General features: G+C 29.1%; 3 protein-coding genes across 3 annotated transcripts; 2 read left to right on the forward strand and 1 right to left on the reverse strand.

Moving 5' to 3' along the window:
• The first annotated feature begins 3,267 nt into the window (after positions 1–3,267).
• Positions 3,268–5,056, forward strand: LOC101492956 (uncharacterized). The gene is made up of 3 exons (XM_004493236.4): positions 3,268–3,732; positions 4,183–4,330; positions 4,711–5,056. The coding sequence occupies exons 1-3, from the start codon at positions 3,355–3,357 to the stop codon at positions 4,935–4,937; spliced, it is 753 nt and encodes a 250-aa protein (XP_004493293.1). The 5' UTR covers positions 3,268–3,354; the 3' UTR covers positions 4,938–5,056.
• A 49-nt stretch (positions 5,057–5,105) lies between these two features.
• LOC101492625 (vacuolar histidine transporter YPQ3) lies at positions 5,106–11,284 on the reverse strand. The gene is made up of 14 exons (XM_027333114.2): positions 11,168–11,284; positions 10,489–10,749; positions 10,088–10,130; positions 9,749–9,775; positions 9,530–9,619; positions 9,086–9,231; positions 8,691–8,859; positions 8,474–8,596; positions 7,392–7,511; positions 7,127–7,147; positions 6,885–6,943; positions 6,660–6,750; positions 5,982–6,085; positions 5,106–5,443 (listed from the first exon to the last, which is right to left on the reverse strand). Exons 2-13 carry the CDS (start codon positions 10,716–10,718, stop codon positions 6,035–6,037), a joined length of 1,170 nt encoding a protein of 389 aa, XP_027188915.2. The 5' UTR covers positions 10,719–10,749; positions 11,168–11,284; the 3' UTR covers positions 5,106–5,443; positions 5,982–6,034.
• Positions 11,285–16,799: 5,515 nt separating this feature from the next.
• LOC101489052 (uncharacterized) lies at positions 16,800–23,294 on the forward strand. The gene is given in 12 exon segments (XM_073366508.1): positions 16,800–17,011; positions 17,013–17,248; positions 17,251–17,364; positions 17,439–18,589; positions 18,814–19,593; positions 19,740–20,096; positions 20,292–20,789; positions 20,896–21,789; positions 21,868–22,397; positions 22,399–22,593; positions 22,685–22,777; positions 23,062–23,294. Coding segments are annotated over 11 exon segments (4,971 nt in total). The 3' UTR covers positions 22,689–22,777; positions 23,062–23,294.
• The last annotated feature ends 3,997 nt before the right edge of the window (positions 23,295–27,291 follow it).

Below are 27,291 nucleotides of genomic sequence, written 5' to 3' on the forward strand. Positions count from 1 at the left end.
GATCGACTTTACATATTGTGAAAAATTTCAATACATTGTGGTTTACTTAGTGACTCTAGATTTAATTAGGCACCTATCTGAATTTTATAACATTATTAATTAGATTTAATTAGGCACCGTTTTAGGTGATTTTTTATTTTATGTTAAGAAAGTTTTAAAAATTAGTTTTAGTTGAGTTACTAGTTTTAGTATCTGAGTTTTTAATTGTTAATTATAAATTTCAATTCTTAATTGAGTTTCACTTTTTATTTTATTTGAATTAAATAATTTTTTTTATCTATATATGAAATGGTAAATAAATTTGTATATAATTGTGATGTCTCAAGTTCGAATCCAAAAATATTCAATCTAACAATATCGACGTTTGTCAGTTGAGTCATGTCTTATTTAGTCTCTTTACTTTGTTTCATTATGAAAATCACCAAATTTAAAAACTATTAACACAAATTTAAAAATAAAAAATAAAAATAATATTAAATTTAATTACTTTAAAACAATTCAAATATTATAAAATAATAATTTATTTAATTATAATAATTTTAATAATTGTTGTTGAAATTGGTAGTTGTAGAAAATGACTATCATAGTAGTAATCAGTTGTTGAACGCGACTGCAATGGTCAAAATAAATTGTTGATAGTTGAAGGTGGTGGTCGGAGTATGATAAATAGTGACTGTAGTGGTTGGTGGTGGTGGTGGTAGCAGGAGGTATGAGAGATGATGGGTGGTGACGAATGCGGGTCAAAAGTAGTTGGTGGTGATGATTGTCAAAGGTGGGTGGATGTGACAATGGTGGAAGGTGGGTTGTCGGTGGTGAGAGATGGTGAGATGTGGGTGGTGGTGGTCATTGATGGTTGTCGTTGGTGGTACAGTGGTCGATGGTTGTAGTGGTCGATTGTAGGTGGTTGATGATCGACAGTAGTTAAAGATGAGTGATCAGTGATGGTTCAAGTGATCAAATGTAGTGGAGATTAATAATTCTTAAAATAATGATTATCTTTATTGGTGGTGACATATTATTTTAAAAAAAAAAGAATTATAAGTACTTTTTTTTTCCTAATTATAAAAGAAAATTATTTTTAAATTAAATAAAAAATCAATTCAGTCTCATTTTAGTCGACTGTTTTCAATTTGAAATTCATACTAAAAAAAAAAAATCAAAGACTCTCTATTATCCCGATATAAACCCAAAAACTTTAGTCAAACTCTTAAAGGCTAATAATAGTGGTATTAGAGTTTTCAAAAGGAATGTACTTCCCATCCCAAACATCTAGTCCTCTCACCACTACAAATTCATTAAATTACAAAATAATCCTTCTATTATTTAGTTAAAAATATTTAGAATAAAAATGAAATTTAATTTTTTAAACACAGAAAAATTCGGAATACTAATTTTTTTAAAAGCCAAAAATTTCAGAGCCATTTTAAATTAAATTATTGAAATGGAAAGATTAGCATCGGCCGGTCCACGTGACACTTGATTATCAAATAATTTTCAGCTCCAATCTGTGTTTTTTTATAGAACAAATTAATTACATTTTCTGTAATTCCAGATATTTTTAGTTTAAAATTTTTTGGAATATTATTTTTCGAACTTTTCATTTATTTGAAAAATTCAGAATATTTTTAGGTTGCGAATATTTCATTTATTGAAATCTTTAAATTTTGAATTTTATAAAAATGAAATCTTTACATTAAAATTATGTTCCGAATTTTTTGAAAATCTCGGATACTGAATTTTTGAAAAATGTTAGCGTTGGTTGTCCACTGCAAATCTGGATGCTGCTATCAAAGATTCTGATATGTTTTCTGGGGTTCTCTGTTGGCTGACGCTAATGTTTTTAATAAATTTATTTATTTATTTTAATTTTCCAAATATATCTCTCATATTTATTATTTTTTATAAATAAAAGGGAGGACAAAATTGGTATTTAATATAAACGTAAAGATGTAGTGTTTAATTGTTGGGGTAATCAGTAAATTCCTAAGATTTTAAGGAGAACTATTAGCTGGATGTTTGAACACCTGTAGGGCCTAATAATTCATTTGCATGTGCTCCAAATCCTAACTACTAGTAAGCAAGCCAATCAAGAACATAGAGACAAACAATGAAGAGATTGGATTGATTATTCTGGAATCAATTAACATGCGTTTAGTTGTGAAAATATTTTGTTTTGCTACAATGTCTTTATATAGAAATTTATTTTTTATTTTTTTAAAATCTATGCAAAAATTATGAAGCAACATAAATTAGTGTCTTGAGTATTTGCATAAGAATATTGTTATTTAAATAAAAATTTAATTTATATAAATAATAATATAAAAAAATCTTTTCAGAGATGTCAAATTAAATTTTATTATTTAGATATATTAATTTATATTAATAAAATACTTAAGTATCTTAATAATGAAATTTAATTGGATCTTAAAATTATTTTAAACTATTAATACATACAAATTAAATTTTTAAAAATATACAAAAGGGATATAGAAGACTCATTTAAACTTATTTTACACCATAAAAATTTGTGATAATGTCTAAGTTTATAGAAATAGATAATAATATGTTTATAAATTATTATCTATTTATTTTATAAGCTTTTCAAAAGAGTTTAGGGCATCTTTGTTAAAACTTATTTTAGATTTTGAACTTAATTTTAGAGGATTCGACAAATAGAATTTAAAAATCTCAATGCATTTTTATTTTAATTGTAGACATCTTAAGAACTTAAAAAATTGTTCCTACAATAAAGTTCTAAAGTTGACCAAACTACTAAATCATATATGGTTTAAGAGTAGATTCTTACAAAAGAAATATTTTTACAAGTGAAATAACTCACAATTCACAATAATTTATAATTTGAATAGTGTTAGCAACACTAATTATTTATTGAGTAAATGTTTATTTAGACTGTTTACCAAAACAAATAGAATGTAGTCTACAACAAAGTGAAGTTTCATACATAAGTTTTAGAGGGAAAATCCAAATTGATATCAACAATAATCACATAGACCAATTTAGTCCCTTAGAAATTAAAAGTACTAACTTGGACTGCAACAATTTCAAATGTGGATCAAATTACTCTTTTTAAAAATAATTTTAAGAGAAATTTTTAGTCTTTATATAACACTAATAATTTAACCAATATTTCAAAAATCAAATTGATGTTTAGCACTTCTCAGTACCAAATTGGCCTGTGTTTTTTTCTGAATTATTCACTCTAAATTTTAAGTGTGCAAGAAAGTGTTTTCTTTTTCTTGTTTGTCATAAGCTTTCACCCTCACCACATAAAAAAAAAAAAAAGAATGAAAATATGGCTAAACCATTGAAAGCTTTTCTCACCATTCATCATTTATGGCTCTTCTTCCATCTTCTTATTCCCTCAAAACTATCTTCCATACCTCATCCCAACCCTATCTATGGCTACACAACTCCATCAATTTTACTCCACCATGTTTCAATCCAATAACTGATTCAAAGCAACACTTGAACCTCAAAAGCAGCAACTCCAAGCTATTTATTGTTTCTTATAGGTATTTCACTAAAGAAGAAGATGAAGATGAAGATGAAGAACACAACTTTGATGAAGCAGTGACTCTGTTTAATGGTGGAGAGTACTACAAATGTCATGACTATCTTGAATCCCTTTGGCACAATGCTGAGGAGCCATCAAGAACATTAATTCATGGAATACTTCAATGTGCTGTGGGGTTTCATCACCTCTTCAACCAGGTTTTCTATATAAGCTTCTTTTCCCAATACCACTTTTCTTAAAAACCACACATTTGTCGACAACTATACTTTTAACCCAAAAAACTGTTCTGTTCAGAAATAAACTTTTGGACAACTTAAAAATCGTGTTTTTTTAGGACAGATACATTCGAAGTGCCTTTAAAGTGGGAACACATGTGTCAGAAATAATACTTCTGAACGAAAAAAAAAAGAGTCAAAAACTTGATTTTTATTTAGAATTATACTTTTAAACGACATAACCAAAAGAGACAAAAACTGTGTTTTTTTATTTTTTATATAGCTCCGAAGTGACTTGGGATCAGAAAAGAAGCCCTCTTTGAATATTACTTGTGTCTTGTAATTAATTTTCATTTAGTTAGTTGTATGGTTTTGGTTGGGTTCTGTGTTATTGTTGAAATTAAATAACACATGTTAATGGATTGAATATAGAACCATAAAGGAGCTATGATGGAGTTAGGGGAAGGACTATGTAAACTGAGAAAGATGGAGTTCTCTAATGGACCGTTTCTTAAGTTTGAGAAAGAGATTTCAGATGTTTTGGATTTTATCTACAAGACACAGATAGAGTTAGCTGCATGTGAGTAATTCCAACCTTCAAATGCAAGTTGAATCTAAATCCGAAACAAAATTGAACTTGATCAATATGAATCGCTATGCATATCTATATTGGATATGAATTGCAGCATCAATCTTGATTGGTTGGAATTAATCACAACTGGTCTATAAACTTTGTATAACCTACCACTTTTTGTCATTTCGATATTTGAGTTAATTGAGAATTATATGGCATATCAACTGGGATTTTTTTCCTATGTCATTTGTTTTAACTTAAAATGTCATATTTTTATTGATCATATATCTATCAACTTATAATAAGATTCGATTCACATGATATGTTGTCTATTCGGTTTTGAATAGTATTTTATTTTTTAAAAGTCTTAACTTGAATTTGAGCAGGTAGTGAGGATATTTGTGTTGCAATGGATCAATCAGAAAGATCCTATCAACTTATGGGGGAATATGCTGCAGGGAAGCGTGTATATGATCTAGAACTTGCTTGTGATGCATCAGTGTACATTTTGTTCTGCCCTCAAGGGTCTTATGGTGCCACTGAATCCCCAAGGGTAAAGCTTCCCAAGCTTAAGGCTACCTCAGAACATCTTGTACCCTATGAATACAAGTAAATGCAAAAATTATTCTTCAATTCTGTTAGAGACCAGATACTGTATAAAATCATGTAGGATACCATATGCTAAACTTGTGTTTTGTAATGATTTAAAAAAGCACCAAATTTATCCGAGCATTTTCCATTGGTTATCTATAGATTTAGACCAACAAAACACAAGTGCAGATTGAAAATTGAAGGATATACTAATCGAATGCCTTTTTAAACGGCATCAATAATGTCTCGTCAAAAATCTCAGGTTCACAGATAAAAAGTTGAAAAGGAATGCAAAATGGTAGCATCAACAACCTCAAACAATGAACAAAACCACTTTGTTTTTCTGGTCACCAGGCCAATGATTTTTAACAATTAAGCAGCTATCACCATTCATCAATTCATCTTCATGCTCACATATCTAGGACAACTTGGTGGAGATTGAAAGATTGCTATGAACATCTATGTCAGCTTTATGAAATAATCCAGTTTTGGTTGAAATTGGAGAAAAGCACCAGTATTTTTAGCCAACTGAAAGTAAAATTAACCATGGAAGACAACATTATTTATCAGATTATGATTTCACAATTGGAAGAAATGCATAGTAATACATGTACATATTCTGTTTCATCAGCATAGACATTGTTATGATGGAGACAAACAGAACATTCCCCCATTTTTTACTTTTCTTTTTTCAATTTTAAATTCCTCTAATTTTCAGCTTTTTTCCTTGCTAAAGTACAATTAACTTCACCTTCATGAGATACGTATCCCTCCAAATAATACAATATTCTTTGAACCAATCTTCACGGTCAAAGTTCCAAAAGAATAAAACTTTGTTCTAGTAGTTAACTATCCTCAAAGCCTTTTGTGTTACAAATTACAAAAACTACCATCCTTTCCCAATTTTTATATCAATACAATACCTTCTCCTTTACATCAGTATACTACCAAAAACAGATATAATGGAAGACATATTAGAAACCAAATACATGGTATGCATAAACACATCCCAAAATGGCACAGAAGCACATGCACATACATATACATACAAGAGAGAGTAAGAAACCTGAATATCCTTGTTTCTTCCTCAATAAGAAACAGTCTGATGTTTATATTTATCTACAGGCTTGAGGAGTTCCGGCAGCGAAAATATAAAAACTGCATTAAAATCTAAAACAGATATTAAGGTAGACATATCTCTTATGCCTGCTAATTTCTGCACAAGGTTCAACACGAACCTCATAAACATATTATCTATCATTTTACTTTATTTTTATTTCTTTTAATATTATCGTAGTTATAGTTTGTATTCTCTTTTCTTTTCAGTTAAAGAATGTTCCTTACGTCTTGTGTACGTAGATTGTTCCCTCAGTGTCTATAACCAGAATTATTATTTATTCATACAAAAAAGGAGAAAATTTATATTCCTGTCTAACAGGCGTAAGAAAATCAATGCATAACATTTTAAGTTAATAAGCTAAACTCCAAGACTATCTTTGCTGACGCTACATATAACTTAAACTATTTTAGAATCCACTTTAATCTTGCAAGAATAATTTGATCGAAGATATTCCTAAGTACAGCTTAAATGGTAGCTGCAGGGACATTTGATATGCTAGGTCATGGGTTTGAACCCGCCATACCCCTCTTTCTCCACATTTAGTGTGTGTGAGTTACGCTACTAGGCTCTTTAGAACCTAAAAAATAATCGATAGAAGATAAATATATAAAATTAAAAGGATACAAAGGCATCAAGAAGGACACATCCTCCTGCATCTACCAGCCATGGTAGATTTGGTTTGATTATTGACCAATCCATGCTGCGCACAAGTATACTACATAAAATGATAAAGTACAAACTCATTAAATACAAATGATAATTTCACACCTTTGCTATATTTTCATTTGGCAAAAATCACTTTAGAGCCAAAACTTAAAATAGAGAAGATAATATAACGCAGAAGAATACCTTAAAACATAAGTGCCATTCCCAATTAAAGCAAAGAGAAACATCAAAGGATTGAGGCCCTACAAATCATAAAAAACTTCAAACTCTTTCCTCTGAGCAAGAATACTGCTTCATGCAACTAGAATAAAATATCTTTTACTGCTCTCATAAGGGTGAATCTGGTAAAGGGATTTTAAGTTGCTAATGATAAACAAAAATAATTTTTTTAAAGGATTACAGCTTTAATAGTTAGAGTTCCTGACCTCAGCATGTCCCCTTCTGATCTGCAAAATGTTGAGATGTGCATCAATATAAACAATCAGTTGAAGTGAATGATCTACTAGAAAATGAAACTTATTAGATGACTTTGAGTTTTTCAAATATATAGTGCATATTTCCTAGTTTATTAAATAACAGGCTAAATGATGTGATGAATGACTACAGTCCATTACCAGAATTTTTATCTCATGTAACAGAATTTTTATCTGCAGTCCATACTAAGCTACAGAAATTAAATATATAACTCACATTTAAACAAATTTGAGGCAGTCTTCCACCCATATATATAAATGCCATTGTCCAACCAAGGAAGCTTCCAATGCTACTGGTTCCTCCTGCACCATTTTCCAGCAACTGATCCCCGCTAATCTGCAATTGATGTAAGAATTGATCGCAAATACAGCGAAGAAGATTTCATTTTATTTTTGTTTTGACATGGTTGAAAGTTTAACATATATATAATGATCATGAACCACAATTATTCTAAAAGCTCAAGTTGTTTGGTTTTTGTTAAAATCTGTTGGGTAAAAGTATGAATAGTATATATATAACATCTCCACAAATGCAAAAGTCCTTTGGGCTTGAAGCACGGACTATGCATCAAACCATCCTATCTTATGCCAAAATTTAACTCGTCTTTATAAGAATGAAGGTAACTTAGATTATCTCATAGGATTAGATTCTTATCTTGGTATCTTAGACTATCTTTTAAAATTAGTTTCCACATTTCTTCGTTATCATCATTATTTGTTTCCCTAATTAGGATTTGGAGTCTTATATTAGAATAAATAAGGGCTAGTACTTGGTCTTTTTCACATCATAAAGTAATCATCAATCACAAAGAACCATGATCATACTTCAAAGACCTTCTTCTTGTTGGTTACGATTCTGTCCATTAAGGGACAGTTGTACAACTTTCATTAGCTGTATCATAGGAATATTCTATTACCATTGATAGTCATATAATATCTTTCCTTTCTTGTAAATATTTGAGTTAATTAGCTTATTTACTTGTACTCCCTAAGCTATTTATACCATTGTATTATGTACAAAATCAATGAGAAATACAACATTTTCACAGTTCTTTCTCTTTCTCCTTTATCTAAAAAAAAAAAAGAAGGAACAAAAAAAGAAGGTAACTAGGAGAGGGTTACCCTTTGATTCTGTAATTGAACAAAAAAGAAGGAACAAATGAAAAAGAAAAAATTCAGCCGATGATCAAGTTATTCATATTTCTTACAGGACACTAACAAAATTATAAACAATTAGGTAACTATGCAAGTAGGATTATTGATTTTTTACACAGGTAGCCAAGTTGCAACTACCATTACCTGAAAAAGCTTCCGTCCAACATAAACCACAAATTGTTGTCTTGGGTTTGAGACTATGGGGTTAATTCTTTTATCAAGTGATTTTTGCAGATTGAAAACACCAAGAAAAGTTAATGTGGACACCTGAATAGAGACGACTTGATGAGATTAGATTTCAATGCTAACAATGTCATAGTCATATACAGAGTAGTAGTCGTAGTAGAACTATAATGTTTACCACACATAGAGTAGACTTGATCTTCAAAGTTGGGGCAGATTGTGTGGCAACAGCTGAACCAAGCAAATTCTCTTTTATAGAATCTAAACAAGGAGAATTAGATAGTTCTCTTTGGGCTAAGACAGATCCTGCTGTTGGTGTATGACTCTTGTTCAGAGATCTTGCTGACCTAATGAATTCAAAATATAAATGATATACTAAGAACTTTTTAAAGATTGAAGATTTAAACTGACAACTTTTTGACGAAATGAATTGAAGTTTATCTATATACTGCTCAAGATTGAGGAACAATCAGATATTTTCTTCATACCAAAGACATCACGGGATTGAGGATGACTAAGAAGCTAGAGCACAACAATGCATTTTAAACAGATTTAATGAGAAAGATTTATTACTGGTAAAATAATTCGCTTCCAGTAGATATATTTGGAAGAGGAATAGGAGAACTCCGACCAGTGCCTCTACCAAAATCATCATGCCTCTGTTCATAAAATTCATTACTGACTTTTTCTACTTGTTCAGCTTTTGTTGGTGTCTCAACCTGCTCATTCATGGAATGAAAGAATCCAGATAAAAAAATGTATTAGCCAAATTAAAGTTTACTGAATGTATCTCAACTTGTTTGTCTATAATTGCTCACAGTTTTTTTCAAAAATAAGTGTAATTAAGAGTATATTTTGTGACTTTCTCTCTAATGACATGATATGGTCATATATAGTTCCAAGAGAAAGAAAAAATTCCGACAAAAACTCTTGGCAACTATATTGCACCATAAGAAGCAGACATATACAAGCCGAAAAGATCATACGAAGCATAAGTACAGGGATATGAAATTGTACCTTGAGCTGTCTCTTGTATTTTGATCGGGGATATATGCATTTATAGTAAATGGATTGTGAACCAAGTGCAACAGTTATAATGGTATACAGCTGCAGGTTAATACATCAGAAAATAAGGTAACATCACACCGACTAACAGAGTGAGAAATACATATAATACACTAAGAATTATGATTTCCTAGGTACCATAACCCATCAGTCTTCAGCTAGAGTCCTTACCAGTGCCATATATAATTGAGTTGGAAGCTGCATATAGAAATAAATAAAAAATCACTAAGCATACCCTTATTAATTTTTTTGTTTGGAAGAATAAACAGAAAACAAACAAAATAGATAGTTTTGACAGTAAGAGCAGTTAGTTAGTAATAGTGGACTAGTAACATTAAATAGTTGGCGATTATGTGTCCAATGCTTGTCTTCTCGCTTGGTTGTTCAATAGTATAGTGATGCTGAACTTTTGTTTTAATTTAATGTTGTGAATGTTGACATTTTAAAGATAGCTCCTAAGACTCAAAAGGCAAGCTACTTGAATATTTAAGACACGAGAGAGACACTCACAGTTGCAGGTTCCAGCATGCACCCAAATAGGTTGAATAGATCTCTGCAGAACATAAATAAGCTGTATCAAAATACTGAATGAACAGTGCAAAATATTGTCAAATTGCTGCTGTAGCGACACTATAGCACTGTTGTGTAACGGAATTTGAACAAACTGCTATTTTCCAGGATCCACTTTCGACAACACTGATTTAAAAATTTGTTGCAGAACTGTCATTCACCAATCTAGTAATGTGAGATCTCAAATAACATACTCAATGTTGAATAGATTATATTAAGTATCAAGAGGTGTTAGTAATTCAAATAAACCAACAAAAGAGACAAATAGATACAAATCTGTAGTAAGCAATAAATTATTTAGACCGAATCTGATAAAAATCTTTTTGAAAAAGGTAAGTTACCCAATAATCCATGTGATCAAGAAAGTGGCAGAGAGACCATCAGTAGATTTAGCTCTGTAGTTAGTGATAACTTGAGGTATCTCAGCACCAACCCAAATAATAACACTTACAACACCTAAGGCATAAGAAGCTGTTTCCCTCCCACTGCTCATGTAATTTTTGGTTAATTCCAAACAATGCTGATTACTATGACACCAATCTGAAATGTTGAAGATCTCAAAGACTCCCATTGAATCAAATGAATTGATATCTATCTACAACCTAGAAATGAAATAACAAAGAAACAACAACAACAGAGTCTTTACTACAACAACACACACTCTTACACTTCAAAATGGAAATCAAAATATGACAGAAGAATCCAAATTTTGTCAGTAAAACAATATATATATTCCACTTTGACAATAGCCAAAAAGAAGTAATAATATATAATAATATAATAAAATGGAATCTTTTTTTTGTTGACTTAATAATAAAATGGAATATTGGGGAATGGTTAATCTTGAGAAAGTTAAGGCCTTTTTGATGTGCATGTTTTCACTTAAATGAATTGCTTTGGTGTTGGTAAATGAATGTTATGAATAACCCAAAAGGGCGAAATCAAAGAATAAAAATTGAATATTCAGAATACAACAACAATGAAGCAAAAAGAACATTCAATGCAAAGAAAAACGAATACCTTTTGAAAGGAAAAGAAAAGGAGCAAAGTTCGTTGAAGCTGCTTCGCTCAAGTTGTTACATACATCATTTTCGTTACATTGCACTTTTCACTCCTCTCATTTTTTATAAGGGTTTTTATCATTATTTTATATTTTAATTTAGACCATTTTTTTTACGGAATTTAGACCATTATAGTATTATTTTTATTATTATTATTATTATTAGTGTATTTTTATTTTATAACCAATACAATTAAATAATTAAATAAATGTAGTGTTTTTTCAATTGAATAAAAAACTATATATTGATCTGGTTATAGTAGTATCATATAAAAAATTCAATAATCAATAAACCGTGCACCTCCGCACTTAAATTAATATTTTAATATTTTTTTACCTCATCAAACTTTTAAATAATTAATAAAACTTTCAAATATTTTTAAATTTTTAAAATAAAAAAAAAGTAAGTGGCACTCGAATTTTTCATACATTCGAAATAGAAATTTTGCAGATTTTCAAAGGTTTCGAACAATGTTAAACTTTTGAAATAAATAAAATTTCAAAACTTTCATATTTGGAAACTTTCGAAACTTTCCAAATTTAAAAACATTCAAAACTTTTCAAATTTAGAAACTTTCAAAATTTTCTAAATTTAGAAACTTTTAAAGCTTTCCAAATTTTTAAAATGTAATCTTATTTTAATAATTTAAAACTCGAGAAAGTTTCGAATATTTTTAAAAGTTTCAAATTTTGAATTTTCAAAAATTTATAAATCTAAACAATAAAGTTCAAAAATTTTAAAATTTTTGAAAATTTGAAAAAACTTATTTCGATTAATCCAGTTATATTTAGAATCATAGATAGAGAAAATACATTAAAAACTATATGATAATGTTTTAACTAAATATAATATAAATTTAACGATAAGTTAAAAATAAGGTATTAAAAGACGACATATTAGATGAACACAAGTATTAATTGATAATCTGATCAACTAAATAGATACAAATACAATTTATGGAGCGAAAAATATTCCTAAAATTATTTACAAAGATATTCCTAAAGTTGATTCATTACTCTATCGGAAATAAGTTTTAATTTATTTAGAATGTAACGTAAACATGGAAATGTATTTGGATTCGGCTATCAGAAATTCATAATACTCCTCCCGTAATAAATTATTGGTAATCCATTCATGGACAATCAAAACTTGTTAACTATCATATTTTCTTTTATATAGTTTTTTTTTCATAAACAAAATAGTAAATATATTTATTAAAAAATCACATAATTACGAAGTCATAAATTCAACATTTCAAGATATTATAATCTATTTAATAATATCGATAACTCAATACTTCATATTGTAATAGTTAATATGTGTTTAATTAGAATTTATTAACTGAAAAGACTTTAAATCACAAAAAGACGAGAAAGAGAAAGTCAATTTTTTATTTTATTTATTTTTTTAAAAAAAAAGAGAGAGAGAGAGAAGAGGCCGTATGAACCGGTGTTTTTTAACATGCTTTTGTCTTGTAGCAAGTTTTATACATTTGTTTCTTATACATCGATAATGAGTTACTACTACATTTGAAAACGTGGCTTACTATCTTTGAGATAAAAATCATCAAAGTAATTGAATAATTAGTTTCTTTTGGTTACAATTGAATAATTAATTTGGTATCATTAAAATTACATTAAATTGATAACATATTTGGGTAAAATATTATTAGACTGTGTTTATATACCCTTGCAATGTATGGGTTATTATTTACGCTTAGAATTTTATTTTATTTAAAAGAAATTATATTTTAAAATATAATTATTAAGTTAAAATCAATTAATCATATTGTTAATATATGTCAGTTTATTAATTAGTGATTTATTACATGTAAAAATTACTTATTTAATTTAAAAGAGAATAAAAAACAAATTAAAAAATAATTTTAGATTAAAGATTGATTATAAACTAACTCTCTTTAATAAATAAATAAATAGCCGATTAATAAAAAAAATAAGAAGAGAATAAAAGCGGCGAGTACAAGTGGAATACTAACTTTTCTCTTATGTATTGGACTAAAGGGAGAATTTTCTGTATTCCATAATTATTATATTTACAAAAATAAATTATCTCTTTTAAGGCCACTTTTACTTTATAAAATATTATTTATATTTAAAATTTTGTATAAAGAGACTTAACTACTAAACATATCCACACAACTTTTTCCAAGGACTCATGCTCTGGTGCCCACACCACAACTTCTACAACTTAAATACATGAACACGATTTTACACTTAGCTTTTTTTAGGTGTCCACAACTTCTTCGTGAATAAATGAAATTTTACTCCATTGAATTTTAAGGTCCATTTGGTTAGAGTTAGATGGAGGGAAGAGGAAATGAGGGAGATAATTATAGCTTTATGAGTGATTGTGAGTTTGTAGTTTTTAATTTTTAAAGTAAATTTTAAAATCAAAACTAGTTTAAGTAAAATATGATCAACTTGGTTTTTTATTTAAAATTAATATGTTTTATAATTTTTATTTTTGATTTAAAATTAACATGTCATTATTGATATAATCATCACTCCAACTCTAATTGACCACCACCACAACATCATTAACTACTTACCTCTGTCCATTGCCACCATGTCCGACCACCGCCAACAATACTAGCCACTCATCTCTAACAACTGTCATCACGATCTCCGACCACCATCATTTATGACCACTTATGTCGCCTCTATCAACCATCATCTCTCATCTCTGACCACCTTTATCATCACCACCCACCCACCTTTACCCCCACATCCAACACCACCGATCACGCATCTCTAACAACCGCAACCACCACCTCCGACCACTGCCACTATCTCTAACTATCTACATCATCACCACCCACCTACCTTCATCCATCACCTTTGCACACCGTGAACACTATCGACTATTCATCTCTGACAATCGCCATCACCACCAACCACTCACATAGTCACATTTGACCACCACCATTTCCGACACTTGTCACCACCAACAACCAACCACCGTCCACCACTATAATCATTATCGGTCATGTTCTGACCACAACCGTCAACTATCAATTATCTCATTATAATTGTATAGTATTTGAATTGTTTAAAAAAAAATTAAAATTTAATATTATTTTTTACTTTTATTTTTGTCAATTTTGATTTTATATTTAGTGAATTCATAATGAGACACGGTGAAGAGACAAATTCAATTTAAATAAAATATAAACTGAACATCAATTAAGAATTGAAAATCAGAACTCAAAATGGAAAGCTGAAATTGAAAACTCAAAACTAAAACTAAAATTTTTAGAACAGTCTGCTAAAATATATGGATTGAGCCTAATAATTTCAACTCAGTCAAAATTAACCCTTTGTCTCCATAACTAGTTTAAACAAAAATTAAAAATAGTAAAATTGAACTACATACGCAAAAAAAAAGTTGGCCAAAAAACAGTTTCAACTCACTTACCCATCCATTTTTCAATAGCAACACTCATTTAAATTGAGCTAGATATCGATTTACAATTTACACACATTCACATTGATTCCTTTATAATATATTTACAATATACCATAAAAATAATTAAAAAAAAAATAGGCATTAAAGAAAATTTTCAAATTAAAAGAGTTGCAAAAAAATTTAAAAAGATGTTGAAAAAAACATGCAAGCTATCCGCCCAACTCTCAACCCGCTTAGGGCTAGGCTCGGTAGTATTTTTTAGCCCATATTAAAACATATTTTTTGGCCCGATTAAAAAAATATATGCAACTCATTAGTGTTGGCCCTAAACGGGCGAGGTAGCTCATTTTGACAGGTCTACCAAAAATCACCCCGAACATAGCTTTAAGATTTTGTGTTTAGTTAAATTTTTAAAAGAATATGAGAGGAAATCAAAATTATTTATATAGTTCATTTTGCTTTCCCACCATTTGAAGGGAGGATAATCAAAGTAAGGTTTAATAATTTTGCAAGTGCTCTGAACTATAAAAAGTTGTAATCAGATTATTGAATAGATATAAAATTAACATATATATAGACGGTGATATGAAAATCAATTTTATACATTATTATCCACCTAATAATATCCACATATTTTTCATTTTATTTTTTTATCAACAAAATTAATCATTAAATATTTACACATCCTAGAAATTTAAGGAATTATATTTACACATCATACAAAAAAACAAATGCATTTGCTAATCTTTACAATTTTAAAAATGAAAATGCTTTTCAATTCAAAAAAGAAAGATGAATGATAACCAAAGGCCCTAATTGTCTTAGTTCTCAACACTTCTTTCACGAAAAGAAAGCATATTTTGCATCTTATAACTCCTTTTTTTTTTTTTTTTTTTTGACAAAGCATCTAAGTTATAAAAAGAAAAAGTTGTAGAAGTGATTCTTATAACATAGTTTTGAAGTTTAAAAAGCATATAAGTTGCGGAAGAAAAAAAAAAAAAAACTAATGCATCAAAATTGTTTTGTTTGGCCACAATTTCCTTCAATGTAGGACTTAGTATTGGAATCCAACGAGGCTTTTTATATTTTATCATTCCAACCTTGTCTTATCTTGTTCACCTGAAGAAGATATATGTACCTTATTTGAGCCCATTTTCTTTGAAGTATCTATTGTAAAGTTGAACAAAATAATAATATATGTCATTTTTTAACAGGAAATTATATATTAATTTTTTTAAAGATGAACAAAATATTAAAATGGTTATAATATATTAAATTAGTAAACTACAACCGGTCATTTCAATATAAACGTAATGAATTTCTTGTGTGAATCACGATTAAGTTATCTACAAGTCAAACATATAAATTAAATTCTTACTCTCTTTGGTCTCAAATATAAAAGAGAATGATTCAACAAAAATAAATGTATTTGTTCTAAATTTTGGTTGTATACTAAACATTTCTTGAATTAGAAACTGAAATAATTCAAAAAAATAAAGATACTAGTTTATTTCAAAATTAAATAATCAAATTACATATTTTTATAATAAAAATATTTTACTAAATTGACTATATTTTTTAAAAGAAATTATTATTTAAGATTGATTGATATCAACATTTATACATAAATATATATAAAGATATAAGAATCACATCTACAACTTTTTATTTTTATCGTTTTGTGAACATTCTTTTAATACAACAATAAGAAACAAAATATGTTTTCTTTATGTGAAGAAAGCTCTCCTTAAATAAATCTACTCCTTAAATAAATCTACGTACGTCAAGTGGATTAACCGGAGAACAAAACAAAAAGAAACTTTAATATAACTTGATTCGATTTCTTCATAGTTTGTTTCTGATTTGGACAAAGCATTGGAATTTAATTAACGATACTTTTTTATTTGTTTATATATATAATCCCTAGTGGTATCATTCATGCTTCTGAATTTGTATAAATTATAATTTTTTTGAGACCCCAGTAAAAAAGAAACTTCTTCTAACCCATTTTCTCTTTGAAGCATCTATATATTATAATCGGAAAGTGTTTATTATTACATTATTATTATTATTATTATTATTATTATTATTATTATTATTATTATTATTATTATTTTGATTAGCTATGCATTTAGGGAGAACACCAACATTTAAGGAAAAGGAAGATGGAGTTTTGTATTGAAGTATCAAAAGAAGGTGTCTCGGAACTTGGAGAATTGGGAGTGGAGTTTGTCACGAAGCAATTTAAATACCTAATCCAACACAAAAAAATTATATCCAAATTGAAGGAAGAATTCGAGGAGTTGAAGGCTTGGAAACAATGGTTGCAAGGGTGGGTGAATGCAGAAAGCATAAAAGGAAACGAAATTCCACCTAATGTGTCCAAATTTGATGTTGAATTACTCATTGGGTAAGAAAGGCAGTGAAAAATCAGAAGCTATTACAAGATTTAAGGTGGAAAGAGACAAACTTCAACTTATTGCTTACCCTAAAGCTCGACCATCGCTTGATTTGATCTTTACAGATGATATCAAAAGTCTTGAGTCTAGAAACAAAATGATAATGTCTGTCATAGATAAACTGAAGGATGATGAGTTTAAAAGGATTAGCATTTGTGGGATAAAGTGGTGATGGTTGTGGTTTCCCAAAATCCCGATTACGAAAAAATCCAAAGACAAATTGCTGTTGGTTTAGAATTGGAATTGAAAACGCAGGAAGTAGAAGAAAGAGGTTAAGGTGTTAATTGGAAGAACACTTAGCTATGAGAAAAAGATTGGATGGGAGGTTGCACTTCAACACATGAGAAACTCTCAATCATCATCCTTCTCAGACATGCAGGAATGTGTATATTCACGTATTCAACTTAGCTTTCATTGGTTGGATAGTGAGCACAAATCTTTTCTTTTTCTTTGTGCTTTATTTCCAGAGGACTCTGACATTCCTGTTGAAACTTGAACTTTTACAAGTGCAATCACATAGTGAAGAAAAAGGTAGGATTTCGTGGCCAGAGAATTTCATCCATGGTTTGAGTAAACTCAAAGTTTTAAATTTTCAAGGATTGTACATTCCAAAAATCTCATCTCATTTTCACACCTCTGTCAACCTTCACACATTACAACTAGAAGGGTGTGATGTTGGTGATATATCTATAATTGGTAGGGAGGTTAAGAAACTACAAATTCTAAGCTTTGCCAACTCAAATATTGAAGAACTTCCACTTCAAATTGGTAACTTAGGATTACTCAAATTATTGGATTTGACAGGATGTGATTGTCTTAATTTTATTTCACCTAATCTCTTAGCAAGGTTGACCCAATTGGAAGAACTTTATTTTAGGATAAAAAACTTTCCTTGGTTGATAAACAAAGAAGTTATCAAAGAGTTAATGAATCTTTTTTCTCGGTTGAAGGTTCTTGAAATCAAATGGAAGGTAAATATTTCATCTCATGATGTAATATTCAAAAACCTAGAAAATTTTTGGGTTTATGTAGTTCCTTATACTTCTCATAAAGTGCGTCGTGGATATTTAGAGTCAAATATAGTACATTTAAAAGCTTTAAATTACAAATCTATTAAGAAGAGCATGGTGACCATGCAATTGGTCAAGAAATGTGAAATTCTCATATTAGAGAAAGTGAAGGACTTGAAAAGCGTCATACTTGAATTAGATGAAATTGGACTCCATTGCATCAAAAATTTAAGGGTTGATTCTTGCCCCAATTTTGAGTGTGTTATAGATTGCAATTCTCCTCAGTGTGTCTTACCACTAATCAAATCATTGTCTCTAGAGAATCTTTTTGAGTTGAAGGAAATAATTCGTGCACCAATTCATTCTGAAACCAACAAATCAATGATCAAGTTCTCAAATTTAGAGATATTGGAGTTGAAATTCCTTAAAAATCTAATTGGTTTCAGTAACAACGTTTATTTGAATCCGTCAATTCAAATTCATCGTGTGAGTAACTTATTTTTGTTAGTTATTTTTATTTTATCTTTATTTTATTCATTTTCATTCAAGTTTGAGCATCCAAGTACACATTTAAATTCATCATGATTTTTTTTATTATCATCAACTCAAACATACTTATCTATAATGACAACCACATAAAATATTTCCGATTGGAAGAAAGGGAATTAACTATATGAGTTTAAAAATATGTCCTTTTATTATGTGTTCAGGGATTGAGTTTGACCACTAAATTAACTGATTCAACAAACATTGAGGATGACTCATCAATTAGTGCCAAATTATTTTCATCTAATTGGATGAAACAATTCCCAAAATTGGAAACAGTGTTATTACAAGATTGTTATTCCATAAAGATTATATTTGACTTGGAAGGACATTTGGATTTTAGCAGTGATATACAAGATTTTTTGTTTCCTCAGCTACAAAAATTGGAGATATTAGCCCTGCATAACTTGTTATATGTGTGGGGTAATGTTTCAAGTTGTGTTCAAGGCTTTCAGAATTTGAGATTTCTAATAATCTCAAATTGTAACTCTTTAAAACATGTATTTCCTTCCAACATTGTTGAAGCAATTATAAATCTTGAGGTATTGAAAATAAGCTCTTGCACAAAGATTGAAAATATAGTGATTTGTAGCAGAGATGCTAAAGAGGGTGATAATAAAGGACATGTTACAACTATTAGGTTCAATAAACTATGCAATTTATCACTTTCAGATCTTCCAAATCTTGTGAGTATTTGTTCGGATTCTCTTGATTCAGAATATCCATCTTTAAGAGAATTTGAAATTTATGAGTGTCCTTTGTTGGAAATATCTTTACTACCAACTCATATCCATGCAAATCAAGAAAATGACCTCAACAATGTCACCTATTCAGCAATTACAAAAGATGACAAATCAAGCTCTTCTATTTCCCCCCCTACAAGATGCATGTCATTTCTTCCCAAATATATTCGTGAAAGAACCACAAGTAAGAGAATTAATAAGGTATGGATTTCATTACATATACTTTTAAACATTATGCATGTTGTTGTCTCTAATTCTATATAATATATATTGAGATGAGAGATTCCCTTCAATATGTTTTATATAATAGTAAAAGTATTATTTGAGAAAATATTTTGTGTTAGCAGGAAATATTAGTAACACGAGCATTGGAGGATCATATACCATCCATAATTGAAAAGAAGACCGAGAAAGGAAAAAGTCATATGCCTATTCTAGAAGAGCTTAGCATAGTAAAATGTGATTTGTTGGATAGAGTATTTTATTTTGAAGAAAAGTTCAATTTGGTTGTTCCAGCACATATGAAAACAATCAAAATTGAATATTGTGACAACTTAAAGATCATTGTGGCTAGAAGAGAAGAGAGAGAAGATACGATAAACTATTTTACTCAATTAAAGTCTCTTTACCTTATAGAACTTCCAAATCTTGTGAGATTTTGCTCTTCTGAAATGTATGAGTCTTGGAACAAACAGCAAGACATGGTGAGTAGTAAAATTATTTACCACTATGTTTTGTATTTTTTCCGGCTCAAATATATAGATAAAAAGTAATAGATACCAAATAATTTAATATACATATTAAAAGAAACTCGATTGTTATTTTATTGTTTTATTTGGATTTATATTTTAACTAAATATATACTACATAAATTACAAATAATGAATTAAATTTTGTAGGGTGAAAGTGAGGGAGATCATAGAAGAATAATATGTCGTCCACTCATAGATGAATCTTTGTTTCCAAACCTGACTAATTTGTGCCTAGAAGCTTGTGACAAAATCAACATTCTATTCTCTCATTTATCACTAAGTACTTTTGAGCATCTTGAAAAGCTGGAAATATATAATTGCAAAAACATGCAAGAAATAATATCTCATGAAGAAGAGATAGAAGAAAGTTCAAGTAATAAGATTACATTCCCAAATTTGAAAAATCTACTTCTTGACGAGCTACCCCAACTTAAGGCCTTTTGCCTAGGTTCCTATAAATTCTATTTTCCATCGTTGCAAATAGTGATAATTACAAATTGTCCTAATATGGAAGTTTTTTCAAGAGGGTTTTTGAACACACCTAAACTTGAGACTGTCACTTTGGTAATTGAATCATTTCACAGAGACTATATACATATGAGCAACAGCAACATCAATGCCACTATACAAGGATTTAAAGAATTTGTACGTATGTCGCATATTATATATATGTTTCATTAATTAATAACTTTATTTTGACTACAAATGTATGGTAATAGTTTGGGAAAATACATTAACGTATGCTTCACAGGTGGCATCACGAGGATCCAAGATGTTGAGATGGAGCATGTATCATAATGAAGAATACTTGATCCAAAACTCAAAAATAAATATTGAAGCGTTTCATGAACTTTTGTTTCTTGTTCCGTTCAATGAGTTACAAAAGCTTCAACATGTGAAAGAACTTAGTGTAAGAAACTGTAATTCACTAGTTGAGGTGTTTGAATCAGGAAGAGAATGTACAAGAGAAAGGAATGACATCACACATTATCAACTAATAAACATGACATTGGATTTTTTGCCAGTTTTGAGTCACATATGGAAAGACAATATTACAGAGGTTGTAAGCTTTCAGAACCTAACAAATATTTGTGTTTCAACTTGTCACAATTTGAAGAGTTTGCTATCTCATTCCATGTCCAAAAGCCTGGTGCAACTTCAAAAACTAGAAGTTATCGATTGTAAAATGATGGAGGAGATAGTTACAAAGGAAAACAAGAATACTAAAGGAGGCAACATAGTCAATACTTTATTTCCTAAGTTGGAGGAATTGACACTTATGAGTCTTCCTAACTTGGAATGTGTTTGTTCTGGAGTTTATGACTATGATATTCCATTGTACACTATTGAAGAGGACGAAGACATGAATTGCAATAATAATAAGATTGAAGTTTCATTTGTAGAATTAAAGGCGTTAGAATTTAGACAAGTGCCAAAGCTGAAGTGTTTTTGTTCGGGAGTATACGACTATGATATCATGATGTCATCAATTGAAGAGTGTCAAATTATGAAAACATTTCCCCAAACAAATGTTATTGTAAAAACACCCAACCTTCATACACTAACGTGGGAGTTTCAAGATGTGCCCACACATGGAGATCTTAATTTAACAATACATTATCTTCAAAATTCGAAGAAATACAAGGTAGAGACACACACATTGATCATTATATGGAAATTTGAATATAAAATAGATTACATTAATTATGTATGTTATGTGTAGGTGGAGTTGCAAAAATTAGAGACATTTAAAGATATCAATGAAGAGCTGGTTGGCTACATCAAAAGAGTAGCAAAACTTGAAATTGTAAATTGTCACAAGCTATTGAATTGCGTACAATCCAACACGATGCACTTATTCTCACATCCGAAGACTCTCAGTGTGCGAGAATGTGAGTACTTAGAAGAGATATTTGAAGGATCAAATGATAGTATGCTGCATTATCAATTACATGAGATATGGTTGTCTTTGCTGCCAAAACTGAAGCACATTTGGAAAAATCATGATCACATATTAGGCTTTAAGGATTTGACAGCCATACACATAGAAAAATGTGATGATTTGAGATGTGTGTTTCTGGATGTTTCCATGGCCACAAGCCTTCCAAATTTGAAACGTCTTAAGGTTTGTGAATGCGAGAAGATGGAAGAGATAATAAGGAATAATAATAATTGTAATCCTATTACTCAGAAGATCATATTCCCATCTTTGTGGAGAATTGATCTAGAGAAGCTTCCAAGACTCAAATGCTTCCTATGTTGAGCTGCCAAATGTTCAATGGATAGTGTTTAAAGACTGTCCAGAGATGAAGACATTTTGGTACGATGGAATCTTATACGCACCATATCTTACTGTTATTTATAAGGACAATGCTCAATTTGATCGTGATGAAGATTTGAATGATGTGATACAAGGATCCAGTAAAATGCCTCGTAAGAAACTACAAAGGTTAGTGTATATATATATAATTTAGTATTCTTGTAACTTTTTTTTTTGTTTTATAGTTTTTATCTCTCTTACTTTTACCGTTTCATTACAGATGACTGAAAACATTCCAGGGGTCGCCGCATTCGTGGTTGACTGCTGAATTAAGGAGGTTAGGCCGCCGCCGCCGCCGCCACGGCTACTGAAGGTGAGTGGTGTATTCTCTTGATATCTTGTCTTTACTATACTCTTTGTTTTCCTCTTCTAAATCTCTATTATTGATTCTTAATATTTTCCTGATGTTCTCCATTTGTTGCAAGGGAAACATGGTCTGCATCTTAATATTTTTAGCATAGGGCTAACTGAAATTCTTATTTGCACTTGATCATATTAATTAGTGATACTTGTATAATTACATTAAGGTTAGGTTAGTCCTATTGAGTAATAATATAGATTAGATATTAAAAGTACTTTTTGTATGGTTTCCTGCAGGTTGATAGTTCAAATCCAAATTCAATGTTGGTTACATTCTTAAGGACTTTAGTTGTGATAACATAATTAAGGAACTTGGATTAGTTGTGCTTGTAATCCTAACCAGGGTATAAAGTTGAGATTGATGATGTTAGATCCCAATAAATAATGCTTAGAAGTCTATATAATTTTTAGTTTTGTGTCTTATTGTTGTGCCCAATTTAGTTGCACTAGCATCTATTTAACTTAATCTTCTCTTGGGTTAAATTGAGCATTTGAGATGTGTGTAAAAGATATTTATTTGATATTTGGATTTAAAAAATTCAATGAATTTAATATTACATACTTAGTTATGTTCGATTTTACCTGTCTCAATATCAATATCACAAGGCATTGTATAAGAATACTACAAATTGAAGATGAATTTCAAAAAATTGGATATGTACATGAAAAATGACAATTTATCTTGATGTTCCCATCATCGTTGTTTAATGACTTTGAGAAATTCATTGCTTTATTAATTTTTTCTTTTCTTTTTGAAGAATAAAATTTGATAAGTGACTATATTTATTCACAAAACCTTTGGCTTTGTTTTGATAATCAGTATTAGTGAGGGTTTTTTTCATAAATGCCAAGGTTGTTTTTATTTTAAATTTTAATTAGTTGTATTTGATGTTCTTGAGATTAATTACAAGTAAGGATGACAACAAAGTCTGCATTCACGGGTATCTACTCAAACTCGTCTTGATTTAAACGAAGAAAATCTGCTTTGATTGAATGGGGTACAGATTTTTCTCGAAATTAAAGGCCGAGTCAGGTTTGGAGTGTTGATATCAACATCTACTCTGCTAGTAATATTATTTTCATTTTTAAATTTTATATACATATATATATATATATATTTAATATATTTAAATTTTTTAATATTAAAAATTATAACATTCTCTATAAAAAAATATAATTTTAATATTTTTTAATTTAATTATTATATAATTATTATTATTTTATTATATTAATAATAATAAATATGATTTTTAAATTTATTATTTTATATATATAAATTGATATGGATGCAGACAGAGATATAACTTAAATTTTATATTTGATAAAAATAAAAATAAATACAGATTTTTTCCAATCAATCAGACCCGTAGAAAAAGTAAAATCTATCTTTACCCCGTCGAGTCGTCACGGCTAATGTGTAAAGTCCTATGCTCTTATTTATATTTCTGATTTTTGTCTTTCTGATTTTGGGTAAGTTTCTCTTAACTATTGTCACTACGATCCTAAATTTAGTTATATATTTATTCCTTGTGCTGTCCTTTTATACTTACTTTTAAAAAAAGTTTTCATATGTTTAAATTATTTCAAGAACTTATTTATAAACTGCAAATTAGTTTATGGATCTATCTATATAATATATGCTACATCAATATTGACTAATTATTGACTAATATTTCTTTGACAAAAAAACCTTGATTTAAAAAATAAAATAGTTCAAGTACTTAATTACATTTTTTCAGTTGAATGACCTATATAAAAAATTTCTAAATAGTTCAAGGACTTGCATATTAATTAAACCTTTTATTATATATTTATTTAGTCTTTAGAGAATTTTTTTTTGTTTTTTATTTTTTATGTTAAGTCAACTGATGTGGATGATTTTAATAATCAAATGTTTTTTTTCAAACATATTTAAAACATTATGAATACTCTCCTATAAAAGTTTAGATTTTTTTAACAAAGAATAAATTTTTAATGTAAATATTTCAAGTGCCAAAAACTCAAGAAATAACACCTGAAGTGTGCTACCATTCAATTATTTGCTCCTTTGTTGAATGATAATTCCAATTTCATTTACATCAGACCATAATCTATAAATTTTACTAGTTTTTATTTTCGGTAGCATATGTTCATATCTCTTATTTTTCATAGTCTTTTTTCAATGATTCTATAGTTTAAATTCACCTCATTTTAGAAACGTGTGACTTTGAGTTGCATAGTGCGAGATATTGCATTTTCCACCAAAACGCGATTTCCTTTCAATTTGTAAATTTTCAACCTAGAAAGATCCCAAAGTTATTCATGACAAATAATCTAATATTTGAATCTTTATTTACACTATGATTCATAAAAACAATTGTGTCGGACCAAAATAATATAAGATAGTAAGTGAACCTTAGTTCACATTGTGACGCGTGAACTTTTTCGTGGTTATAGATATTAAAGACCGCAAAAAAGATTTTGATTTAACACAGAATATTTCATATATCATTGTGCAAATTAGCGTTCACTTACTGTCCAATACGAAACACTACATAAGATTTTTCACGTATATAACTATGGTTCACTTATTTTTGTATGAGTATTACAAACAAGTTAAATCAAACAAATGACGGTCCGGTCAAACTTGACTAGTTGTATTTGTAGTATAGACAACTTAGATCAATGATCAAATAGGATTAGTCGTAAGAGTATTTACAAATAACTTAGATCGAAAAAGATTAATTATGTGAATGGGAGGAACAACTAAGATTATAGAACCAACTATTAAATCAAAGTAGATTAATTGTATAAGTCTGACAAACAACTTAAATCGAAGAATCGATTGTTGAATCAAACTAGATTAGTCGTATGAACATTGCAGACTACTTAGATATGATAATCGACTGTTTTAACCTCTATATAAAAATTAAGTGTTTATCATAATACAACCAAACTCTGTAGTTAGACTCTATATAAATGAAATTTGTTAATTAAGATTTGATGTAAATAAAATTGAAATTATCATTCAATAAAAGAACCAATAATTGAATGGTGGCACACTCTATGTGTAATTTCTTGAATTTTTTACTCTTGAAAATTTTATATTAAATTTATTACTTGTTAAAGACTTCTAAATTTTTATTTAAAAAATTTAAACACAAACATTTTCCTTGATGAGTTGTTTAAATCTATCTTCCTAAGCACATGGTTCGATTAACATCATTAATGATAATAGGATCAATGTAAAAATAACATAAAATATCTATAAAAAGAATTATTAAATAGTATTTATAAATATGAGATAGGTGATTCGAATTGTCCAATTTTAATTGAGGCACATCACATGGAAAACATATTGATAATTCTTTTAACGCAACTTAAACCCCACCGTAAATATATCATTGTGATTATGTGTTCCTTGCAATCATTGTCATTAATTATTAATATGAATCAACAATTACATAAGGAATTGGACGTTGTGATTTCAGCTAAAAGGGTCTTCAGTCATAGAATTGATCTTAGCCTACACTTGTTCACTGAGACGTCAAATGCATGCTTTGTAGTCATGGGCATAAAATTAAAAGATAATCAACCATAATTTTTCACTACTACATCATTCCAACACATTTCTTTTTTATTTTTATAAAAACAAATTAAAATAATCAAAATTAATAATTATTTGTAAATTTTATCAAAAGAAAATTGAACTCGTGATTTTTTATATTATTTGTACTCTCCTAAACTATTAAACAATTTTATAACTCCGTGAAGATTTCAATTGATTTCCAAAATAAAATTCATGTTACAAAAGAATTATATTCTTGCGATTACAAATATATATATATATATATAATAATCTCAAATATAAAATAAAAATATATATTTATTATAAAAATTTAATTTATATATCAGTTAAAGAGTTTTTATAAAGATTAAACTCTTATTATAAAATATAATACAAATTTAATTATTATACACTAAAAAGTTTTAGAGTGGTCCATCTCAATCCTTCCCAACGTAATTTTAAAGTGATTAAAGTAAAAATCAAATATTTATAATATAACCATATGATTTGATTCATTTTCAATAACCAGAAGATGATCATCTTAAAGTGATCCTTTTTTTGACGGATAACGCCTAACCACTGATAAAGATAGCGCATATCGGTTGATAGTTGTTATCGCCTGATAGATACTATCGCTTGATAGACACTAGCAGCTATCGAACAATAAACGTTATCGCTAAGGAATAATGTCTATCAGTCGATAGACGCTCCCTATGGCCCGATAGACGTTATCACCTATCGGACGATAGAAGTTATCCCTTATCGACTGATACACGATATCCCCTATCGGACGATAAACGCTACTCCCTATCGCCCGATAAGCGCTACCGCCTATCACCCGATAAGGAGTAGTGCCTATCGCCCGATAGGGAGTAACGCCTATCGCCGGATAGGGGGTAGCCCCAATCAGCAGGTAAGGG

This window comes from Cicer arietinum, chromosome 3 (genome assembly GCF_000331145.2).
Source record: "Cicer arietinum cultivar CDC Frontier isolate Library 1 chromosome 3, Cicar.CDCFrontier_v2.0, whole genome shotgun sequence".
Lineage (NCBI taxonomy): Eukaryota > Viridiplantae > Streptophyta > Magnoliopsida > Fabales > Fabaceae > Cicer > Cicer arietinum.